Source organism: Neodiprion pinetum, chromosome 1 (assembly GCF_021155775.2).
Source record: "Neodiprion pinetum isolate iyNeoPine1 chromosome 1, iyNeoPine1.2, whole genome shotgun sequence".
NCBI lineage: Eukaryota > Metazoa > Arthropoda > Insecta > Hymenoptera > Diprionidae > Neodiprion > Neodiprion pinetum.
In genome coordinates this window covers 31,002,608-31,013,587 of record NC_060232.1, presented here as the reverse complement: position 1 = coordinate 31,013,587, position 10,980 = coordinate 31,002,608, and the positions used below count along the sequence as shown (strand labels likewise).

The 10,980-nt window shown below is 36.9% G+C and overlaps 2 protein-coding genes across 3 annotated transcripts; one reads left to right on the top strand and one right to left on the bottom strand.

Moving 5' to 3' along the window:
• The first annotated feature begins 247 nt into the window (after positions 1–247).
• On the top strand, positions 248–6,238 carry LOC124220949 (uncharacterized). Its single transcript, XM_069133090.1, has 5 exons — positions 248–275; positions 3,167–3,290; positions 4,908–4,976; positions 5,049–5,174; positions 5,274–6,238. Exons 2-5 carry the CDS (start codon positions 3,167–3,169, stop codon positions 5,306–5,308), a joined length of 354 nt encoding a protein of 117 aa, XP_068989191.1. The 5' UTR covers positions 248–275; the 3' UTR covers positions 5,309–6,238.
• Positions 6,239–6,455: 217 nt separating this feature from the next.
• On the bottom strand, positions 6,456–10,444 carry LOC124219171 (uncharacterized). Of its 2 annotated transcripts, XM_046626521.1 has the most exons (4): positions 9,649–9,772; positions 8,375–9,203; positions 7,446–7,836; positions 6,456–7,376 (listed from the first exon to the last, which is right to left on the bottom strand). In XM_046626521.1, exons 2-4 carry the CDS (start codon positions 9,200–9,202, stop codon positions 7,072–7,074), a joined length of 1,524 nt encoding a protein of 507 aa, XP_046482477.1. In that variant the 5' UTR covers position 9,203; positions 9,649–9,772; the 3' UTR covers positions 6,456–7,071. The 2 variants fall into 2 exon arrangements, with proteins under 2 accessions (XP_046482477.1, XP_046482394.1); XM_046626438.2 differs by having other exon boundaries at positions 8,375–10,444.
• Positions 10,445–10,980: the final 536 nt, after the last annotated feature.

Sequence of the window (10,980 nt, the reverse complement as noted above, 5' to 3'; positions counted from 1 at the left end):
CTGTGTATCGCAGTTACTCGAAGCACTTTTACCGCGCGTGTTGCACGCGCACAAGCTCACTGTAAAATGATTCGTATCTTGGCTCTGCTGAAGTATATATGCGGCACGGTTAGGTGCGATCGGGCCAATGGAACGCGGAGAGGAAAATCGCAGGGGTTTTTTGATTTCAACAAAATCGACGCGTTGTTCGTTATAGACGCACTAATGGTGAAGTCTGGAAAGGAAATAAAGACGTAGCATACGCACACCCGTTTCTGCGTCAGTATCTGGTATGCGTAAGTGTAACGATAGTTTGATCCGTATGTCGTCTACCTTGCATTACTTTACGCGGCTGTAAATTACCCAACCGTATATTGTCACAGCTTGTGAATAATGCGGATGGACCGATTGCGCAACTTTATAGATTTACGTATGCATGTATGTATGTATCTACGTGTCGTTATAGGATGGGCAATAGAATGACGGTCTTTCAACTTTCGTATTATGGTTGAAAGTTTTTCTTCGATATTCCGAGTGTTCGTTAATAACACATTTGTGTAGTTGATCGATCTAATAAACGACGAACGCTCCAAACGCCGTACATGACGTATTTACAACAATTTACATAAATGTCGAATCTTGGTTTCTCAATCGAGTATGCATGCGAAGGTTGGACATAACTGATGAAAAATGTGAAATTATTTACATTTTTCGGCACTTTTTTACCTTCTATATCGATTTACTGCAAATATGTGATACGAGTAAGTATGCCCAGAAAAAAAGAATGGTACAAAATTCGCGTGGATAAGGAAACTGATGTAATTCTGTACGAAGGAATCAACATTTTTTCAAACCGTTCATTTTTTACACTGTGATTCATGCAGTTTGTGAATCATCGTATGTAAATGCAGATGAATTCGTCCCAAAATTGTGAACACTAAATTAAACACGCATGTATAATGTTTTCATTACACGATGCAAGTGACGATACGCAATTCCTTATGCTTAAGGGATTTCTTTTATCCGCAAGCGTATTTCATATACTTTCGAGTGAAAGATGTCCGTTCGTATTACATTTCAATAAATTAACAGCGAATAATGTGAATTTATATCATATTTGTCAAATACGTAAAAATGTGAATTATAATATCACACGAGCGCCAGAAATTTATCGACTAACTCACATTTTAATGATTATTCGGCTAAGCTAGTCGTACTACAGTGAAGAGATTTACCATAAATTTCAAAATAATTAAATAAATATACAGTAATGAACCTCGGTGACGTCATATTGTAGCATATCGAATTTATTGGGACATCCTTGATTATTTGCTTCGTTCAGTCATTCTTGATTAACATGTTTATTCCCAACGCATAAACTTGGGAACTCCTGTATTCCCGGTAAACTACCAACGCTGAGAAAAGTCTTTGACCTTCTTTTGCTCGCATCCATCGAGTAGATGCAGTTTCTAATGAATATGCAAATGTCATGTTAGGGATTTGCTTGGGTATAAATACACCTAAGTAACTCCATACCATAATCTGAGTACACCGGAGCTGTGTATTTTGTCTGACTTGTTATTCGTACGACCGCTTCTCGGATATGAAATCGCATATTCATAATGTAGTTTAGGAGAAGAGCAAATAATTATAATTGATTAGTGATCAGCTTGATGCTGTGGCTTGCCCGACTATAGTTTCACCTTCTTTTTACTCTAAAACAGTAAAGATTCTTCAGGTGACTAATCGTTGATCGTAATTTCGTCAATCTTAATCGATCGCTTGTAATTAATGATTTTCTTTTCCCGGAGTATTTCACAATATTCTACGTAGTATAAGTATATATTCATTAGTCCCTTGGTGCACATGCGAATGGTAATTTCTGTCAAGATAAGAAACTTGTTACTAGTGTTTCGCGTATATGGTGCATTGCAGAAATGACCGTCTATTACACCGGCTTAGGTGAGAGCGATGCGCTTTGTCTCGGTTATTGGATTGGGAATGAAGTTTACATCCAACAATAACATCCGCATAGTTATCATAGTCACGTATTGCTTGAATACAGCCTACAGACATCCGGGTCCAGGCATTGCGTTTCGAAAATTAATGAATTCAAACATCGTGAACCGTATCTGAGCGCCACATGTGTCAGAACATGTGCATTCAGGAAATTGATATCTGGGTGTGATGACTAACACGGGGAAGTATCTTTTTGGTCTGGCCACCATGACTGAAGTCTTACGCCGTGAAGGACTGGCGTCGACCTAACGCAACAAGCATACATTCCATATTACAAATCAGAATGGATGTGCGGTTAGTATTAGTCAACGTGTAGATCTAAAGTGTTGGATCATCCGATTTAAAACTTGAGCTTCCTAACGGAAGTTCGATACAGAAAGTATCTCCATCAGTACCGACATTGCGTAGAATTATGCGCATCGTTTGAAAGATAGTTACTTTCCGTAATCCGATAACAAGAACATACGCAACCACCGAAAGAATTGACGTTTGTAAACATGTCGAAACTACACTGGGACAGGAAGAAAAGTAAAATGCGGTAGGATAATATGACCGCACGTGTCGGAACCACTATAAATAGTAACAAGTGCGACTATCCGCACTTTGAACGCACGTTCGTAGAAAAGTGTACATGCTCCATGAAATAAACGTCAAATGATGAATAAAGAGACCTAACATTAAAACCACCCGCACGTCATTGGCATCACCATTATTTTTCTTCATTATTCTTAGCTGTAACTTCCGTGAAAGCCCCATAATAAACCAGCTCATCAAATCCCGGCGAAAGTACAGGATGCAGAGAATGCGAATGACGTACGTTTCTGCTTTCGCAAGTCGTTGCAATATCCGGAGCAGACTTCACTTGCTGCATTGGAACATTTTCCGCAAATCACGTGTACCCTGAGTTTCGATTAGTCTAGACTGTCACCTCTCACTAATGCAATATACTCTACACAAGGACTAATCTGTAAGATGCATAAGCATCTCTCTTCCTAAAAACGAAAAAATAAAATATAGTTTAATGAACCAGTCACTTTCAGCATGATCTCAAAGGTTGAGTAAGAAGGGTGCAAGCTCACAAATAATGTCGTAGATGTGTCATTGCCGTGACGATCGTGTCCCCCGATACGTCAGAAGTCAAACGAATGACGCTACCGGTCATTTCTAGATGACTGTTTCGTGGCATGCTGTCCAGCGTTATGCCGAGTGTCAGCAAGTGTTAGGTCCCGTGATAGTGATTGGCAATCTGCGTTACGATAACACGAAGCGTGTCTCGTATGGAGCTATTACCGGTGAGTCAATATTCACTTGTCATGCATACAATTTTTGTGCAAGAAAAAAACAAAAAAAAAAAAACGTGACGATGGTCCAGGGTGGGCGCGGTGAGTAAACTTTACCAGCCAGAGATCGCTTCTGCGAATATTATTTGGAGCGAGCATTTCAGTTAACGTACCCGAATGCACTTACATAAGTGACTTACACAATATTGCTATCGTTATCCAATACTAAAAATGGATGATACCTCGAAGGTTCACAACTTCGCTTGAACATTTCATGAACGAGGTAATTATCATATTTAGGGGTGTGGGTGTTTGTAAACCGATAAAACTAGGTTTATAAGAAGTTAGTGATAAAGAATATCGTTCAGTTTTATTTGAATGCTGCTTCATGTTTCGAAGATCGTAGCGTACAGCTAAACTCTGCCTCTCCACAAAGTTGAGGCGGTTGGATTTTCTAACTTGGGCTCAAAATAAAATGTAAAAATCTGAACGAGAAATTTTTGGAGTGACAAAGTGAGAGTGCACGTTACCAAGTTGTATCGAAAGATATTTCCAGACTTTTAAGTTCTTAATATAAATAAAACAACAATATATCCAGACTTTTAAGTTATTTATTTTGAGATCCATTAATAATTCTATTTCGGTGAACAGGTTTTACTGGGAATTCATTAGCTACTTTAGTTTGTTGAAATATATAATGTAAAATTAGTCGAATTTATTAACCAAGAAAAAATAAAGAATGTATGGAACATTTGGGAACATCTCAACCTATCCATGAGTCTCACCATTGTCAATATTATACGTGCCTTGGTATGTTACAGCGCCCGACAAAAACAGCGATTCGCAAAGTTTTGATTAAGAAAAAAGATGGTCTCTTTTAGTAATAGCGCCGTCGTCGAAATCATTATTTATGGCTATAATTAATTCTGCTGAGATTTATACCGTAAATTCCTTACGAGGAAGTAAAAATTTTGCGTTCAAAGCGGAATTGGCTGTGAATTTAGTTTAAAGAAAATACGATCTAATTAAAATTCTTACGCTGAAGATTTGTCTCATTTTACTGATCTTTTCTACCCCTTGAACTTTGTCAAGAGATTTACTTATATCCCCAAACTTAGAGCACGCCCATCATCGCTCTGGTCGCAAAATTTTAATTTTTTCAAGGAGACTATTAATTAATTCAATAATGGTAATTATAGTTAACAGTGATTTCACTAATTGGTTGATTTCTACAAAACTTGTTTTATTTGAATCAAATATTTTGCGAAGCGTGTTTTTTTTTCGGAACGACCTACTTGCAACATACTAGAAGGTGAATAAAATTAAAAATGGTAACGGTCATAGCCGCGCAGATACAGATGGCTTAAAAAGCCCCATAAACATGTTTTTTCGCGATGCACACATGTGTCATAGAGCAAAGAGGAACGACTTTTTATTTCCTCGTACATGCGTCACTGATACTCAAGGGGTTAATTATTCTGCAGTGAAATATTCAGCAAAATGGCTTTTTCCGGTTTTAATTTTTTTTTTCAAAGTAGACCTGCTTCTACACTATGTTTTAAATATTCTTGATTCGAAATTAGCGTGCGCTCACTGTTCGCCACTTTGAAAAATCCACATTGGTTTCAGATCAGTCTACACAGAGAGTTCCGAGAAAAATTCCGTCACCGCTGCGTAATGCGATTCACGAATCAAAAGGTATAGTTAAGACGTTTCGAAAATAAATAAATAAATAAATGAAAATTAACAATAATTTCCACGTGCGTCCAGTACAACCAAATAGTCTAATCTGCTTCAGGCTGTATAATGAGAAAGAAGCTGCATGTGCGATGATTAAGCCGACGCGACGTTATCGGCCAAAGTTGTCTGAAGGTGAAAAAACCGGTCTGTATAATGGTGCGACCACTTTAGATTTTTTCGATGAAATAAAACGTAAATAATTACATTAAAAATGTCAACCTACATAACACATCCGCTTTGCGCGTCTTTGAAAAGCCTTCAAGATATTGGACGTTGTTGGAACTCTATGATACAAGACGTGAGATCCGCTGGAGATGTAGTGAAGAAAATTTGAATACGGCATCAAAGGATTTTCCGTTTCTCGATTATTACGCATTGATAATCATATAAGGTGTAAACTCGTCTTCGCGGCAACCCCGGCTGTGAGTATTCTTCAGAAGTCTCTATATATAGAAGAACGCAACGTAGTATATATGAATCGCGAGCGTTATGACGTACACGGGATATTTCCCGATGAAAAAGTATTGTCACTCTGCGAGTATATTTTCATTCCGTCCAATTGAAAGATAATCTGGCACTGTAAATCGTGATAGCTAATTTTTAATTATAGGTGGTAACAGTTACTCGAAACGATGGTAAATATTATACATTGCAGGTAATTGAGGCAAACATGGTTATGCTTGGCTGACTTTTGTATAAAAGGAATTAAACAACTTTGGGATCGTTTCAGACCAGTTTGAAACCAGTTCCAAGAAACGACAACAGCTGAAATACTGTACTTATTGCAATTATTATCATTCACTATATCGTAACAGGAAAGGCCCGTGCACGATGTTACTTATACTTGTACATAATATATATGTATTCATTTCGTGCCTAAATTTCGTGTTTCAGTAGCAACGGCAGATGAATGTGAGAACTATTTCCAGTTTCATCAGATAAACTATGTTTCTTACAACTATTTACACTTAAAAATATTTTAATATAAGATTTTCTACGCAAAACATATCGTATATACGCATCAGTTAACAAGACATTACTCTTACACCTTGTGTAACAAGAAGTGTATGCCATTATAGCAGTCGCATTATCAGATACAACAATGAGTAAAAATAGATGGAAATAACGAGGCAAGATATGCACTATCAGTTAAGATACTTAAAAACAAGGAAAAGCTGTCCGCGTTCATTTTTCTCCAATAAAAAGAAAAAACTTCTTCAAACCCGAAAAATGTAAATGTTACGTTTTAAATTTTCTGGTATATTTATAAAGTATGACGATGGAAACTATTTCGCTGATCTATTGCTCGGATGGCCTTGTCCGGGCACGTTGAGTCATGGCCGATATAGCAACGAGATGCACTTGACCTGAGTTTACAATCTCGGACTGACGATGCCCAGCTGACGCTCTCGCACGAGGGGCTTACCACTCTCATAATGACTGTCCCAAGTATGACACCATTGCATATGTATTTCACATATTACATAGTTATTACACTGGTATTACATGTATGGCATAGGGATTACAATAGTATTGCATGTATTGCATAAGTATCCCATAAGTATTGCACGTATTCCACAGATAGTGCACAAGTATTACATACGTATTGCATATGTATTACACATAGTATTACATGAATTACATGACCATTGCATGACTATTGCATACTAATTATACAACTATTACAAGACTATTACATGACTATTATATATTTATATAGATACACATTATATTACTGTAAGATGAGTATTTCTCAGTATACCTATTAACAATGGTTTTTGTCTCACTGTCATTAATTGCATCCCTGAAGTCTTGCTTGAATTACATTAAATAGTTTATTGCAACTATTTTTTTATAACCTCTTTTACCCTCTAAATTTCATAATAAAATTTGCAAATCAACCTTTAAATATAGTAAAGAATAATTCAACGCAACCATAATTTATATATTATAATAATATTCTCTGTATATTTATGCTAATAGTACTCTGGAGAGGTTAACGATACATAATTATATATATTTTTTAGCAATTGAGACGATCTTCAATTAACTTTTAAATCACAGCGTACTCTAACAAATCAGAATCACTGAATACATGATGACGTCTTCGGTCAATTTTCGGGTTGCTCAGAATTAGCTTTATTTGATCTCCTGTTACATAACTTGTATCGTCCACATCTGGAAAAACGAATATGGAGCTCGACGAATTCGTCACTTTTCGCATGAATTTGACTTCATAATCTTCCTCGCAATCTCTGTCTCTTGATTGGATACTTTTAACAACGCCGATGTAGTATTTTTTGGTTTTTTTGGTGAGAAATTCGATCAGCACAAAATTTCCGATATTTGCATCTTTACCTGAAAATTCAAAACGTTGTAACCAGACGTGCAATGATTTCAAATGAAATTTTTTCACAGCAGTATTACCTTGGAGTGAAGTTGTAGGAATAATCTCGAGGATTAGTTTCAAAACTAAATCCGAATAAAAAATATGCCCATCAACTATCTGTGGTGTTGGTAAAGTTCGCATATATCCAGAAATGCATTTGTAATCATGTGACCCCACTGGTGCCGGACGGAGACTAGAACTTATTAATCTATACCAGGTACATAGTACGCCAATACTTTCATTATTGACGTCAGCGCTTAATCTGGAGTATTCTCTTTGTGGGTCTGTTTTTCCAGTTAGATAGACGAATCCAAGAACAAGGCCTACTCTGTATTTCGTTTCTGCCTCAGTGTCTTCTCTAAAAAGCATCCATGTCCCTATACTTATTTCCGGATTCTCTTCGACAGTATTTGATCTAGTAGCTGATTCCTAGAAAAACAATAACATTATACGGAGAACCAAGAAGTTGAAAATTAACACTTTTTGTAGTCATCACAACGACAGGATGTGCCAATGATGGAATCTAAAAAATTTATGAGGTTGAAGTTCGTAACGTTAACGTAACGACACATTATTTGAAAAAAAACTATGTTTTTCAACTTCGTAATTGCTTTACAGAGGCTGTAGTTCTGATGTGGGTTGACTTTGCTTGATTCAAGCCACTATTTATTGATTACTGCATTTCTAAAAAATTCTAAAGTTGCAAAATGGCGATTTTCTTCAAATTGTATCGTCTCGTTAACGTTACGAACTTCAACCTCCTAAAAATTTAGAATCTCAACCAATTGCCGCATAAATTATACAACTCTATTCGTTGGGGTTATACATTTACCATAGAATAATGCTGCATTATATTTTTTTTCTAGGTGTAGGTAGGACATTTTCCGCAGTATTTTAATGAGTCTGGGTCATAAGGAAAGATATTCATTACTTATTTAGGAAGAGTTAATATCAAGCTAATAAGTACCTTCTTGGACAAATGCGGCAGTTCGATTTCTCGTACTCTCTGAAGTCTGTCGCTACTTAAACGGTGCTTGGTTTTATTAAGCAGCCAACAAATGGACGATTTTCTAACGACGTATTCGGCTTGCGACGAATCACGCACGACTGCAAATGGACTCGTTTCATTTAGTTGAACTGTTTGGGTGGAGTAATTTTTGAGTTCCAAAGTTCCTGTTACAGACTGCAACGTAATCATATCATGTTCAAGTTCTGCAGATATAGTGTCTTCATTTGCGCTCTCCGTTTCCTCGCTGATTTCTTCGCTGTCAGATTCGTCGTCTGAGTCTAGTTGAATAGACTTTGCAGAAAAAGGCAGTGTACATAAGATATTGTTGAAAAATATACCAAGGTTCCCGAGATCTTCAATAGCTCGACATTTCGCGTCTTCAACGGTTTTCTGTATTTCTTGATTAGAAGGTAGTGGATATGTGTTGACATTGATTACACTTTTTCTCTCCCTAAATCTTGGAAATATAATATTTTCTGACTCTTCGATGATGATTTCATTTTGTACTTGAATTCTATTGAGACGATGAATGATGTCCATCATGCTGCAGTTGACAATAGTCGAGTACGTGGATGACATTGAACGGACTTGTCGGAAAAAGCTTTCACATGGTTGACTACTATATAAAGATGGCAGGAAGAGTTCTGGTTGGTCCGAATCTCTCAGGCGTATGATGACGTCAATAAGCGTATGAGCATTTATTTCAATGCATGTGTAACAGTTGGAAGTTATAAAATTTTTGCCCAAAGTGTAACTGTCATTTGCCGAAATCCATGCACGCCACATCCTTAAACAAAACACAGAATACCAGATGCTAAATATTCTTTCCAACGGCGTTAATTCAGAATCGATGTATGAAACTACGGTGTTATGTAGTATTTTCAAATACTGACATGTTCCTTCGCTGCCAGGTACTGTATCATTGAGTAATTTTCTGACATTTTCTTGACATATTTTTTGAACAGAAGGGAAATTCATTTTATCCTTTGGGTCCAAGTCAGAATAAGTTATCTGGTGTTTGTCTTTAGATTGTGACTGTATCAATAGTTTCAGGTGACTAACAGTCGCTATATTGTTTCCCATCGGCAGAACAATTGAGTTTTTGATGAAGCGATTTCTTAGCTTTGTACCAATGTGTACAGTATCCTGGCAAACAAAGTACTCACTGCAAAATTCACTGTTGAACCATGTCCAATTTTCTTTACCAAAGAGTAAATCAAGATTCGAAATACCTATTTGGCTTTCAATCCTCATCGCTTTTAACAATCTTGGATCACCATCCGAAGAAAATCCTAATACTCTTATTCCGAATTGCTGACATTGTTCGTAAATAAATTGGAATCTGTTAAGCACGTGTTCGGCTGTGAATTTATTGTCGGTTCCAAATATGCACAGACAAAATGACGCCGCATTTTTTTGTAAAGGCTGTGCCATAATTGTGTACGCCAAAGAAGCAATTGGAATATTTTGCATCGTTTCTTCCATTACTTTTGGTGACGTTGCCATGAAAGATTTGCACTTAGGCATTCCATTTTTATCTGTTGGTAATACCAACCCAATTAATTGGTTAGTTTTTGGGTCATATTGCACGGTGCCAGTAATACGCGTCGCATCTTCGCTTACCCATATGACTAGAGGCAGGTCGGCCTTGATTAAGTAATTTTTCAATTCCTGCAATCGAAGCTGCCCTTCAATGATGTCTGGTCCGTTTTCTAACAAATACCGACTGACAGATGAGGGGGATGGTAGAGGCAAGTTCGCGCATAACGTTTCGTACGACAATCTTCCACCAATCATGAAAATATACGATGCAAACTTTTTCACTGTGCAATCGTATCTGTTCCCGCAAGATTCGGCCTGACTTTGTTTGTCAGAAATTCTCATCAATTTTCGTACTAACAAGTTACTTTTACTGTTTTCATTGACTGTTGGACAAGACTTCGTTAATTTTTTCGATGCCGATTGTGCTAATAAATTTTTCACGCAATCCTTTAATTCTGCATTATATTTCAACAGCAATTCCATTTCGTTCAATGTTGGAAAATAATATGGAATCGTTCTCTCTGTAGTAATACTCTTCACTCTTTGTCGGTAGGATTTGTCACTTCTAGTTCTTAGATCTTTTTTAATTTTTTTTTCACAGTCGGAACTTTTTGTATCTATAGTCTTAGTATTTTTGGTATTACTAGTCAATGGGGTTGATAGAATTTTCTCGGAACAAAGAACCCCTTTTACATTATTCCGAGGTTGAATTCCCCCTGTAACTCATCATTTGTACTTTCAACTATCACAGCTTGTGATCTAACATCCGATTCATCATTTGGCTTGTCACGTGCAGATACTTCGAGTTCTTCATCGCTTTCAATTCGATTTTTCGACCGTTTAGTAGGTTTCGCTTCCGTTTCGTCATCACTCTCAATTTCTCTAGTAATATGCCTTTTTCCCCTGCTTTTTTCAATTTTAATAATATCCCTTCTTATTTCAACGGGTGTGACTAATTTCACGTCTTCGATAATTCTTGGTAAATTTTGGCCGAGCTTCTGGTTCTTGTTTGCGATACTGTC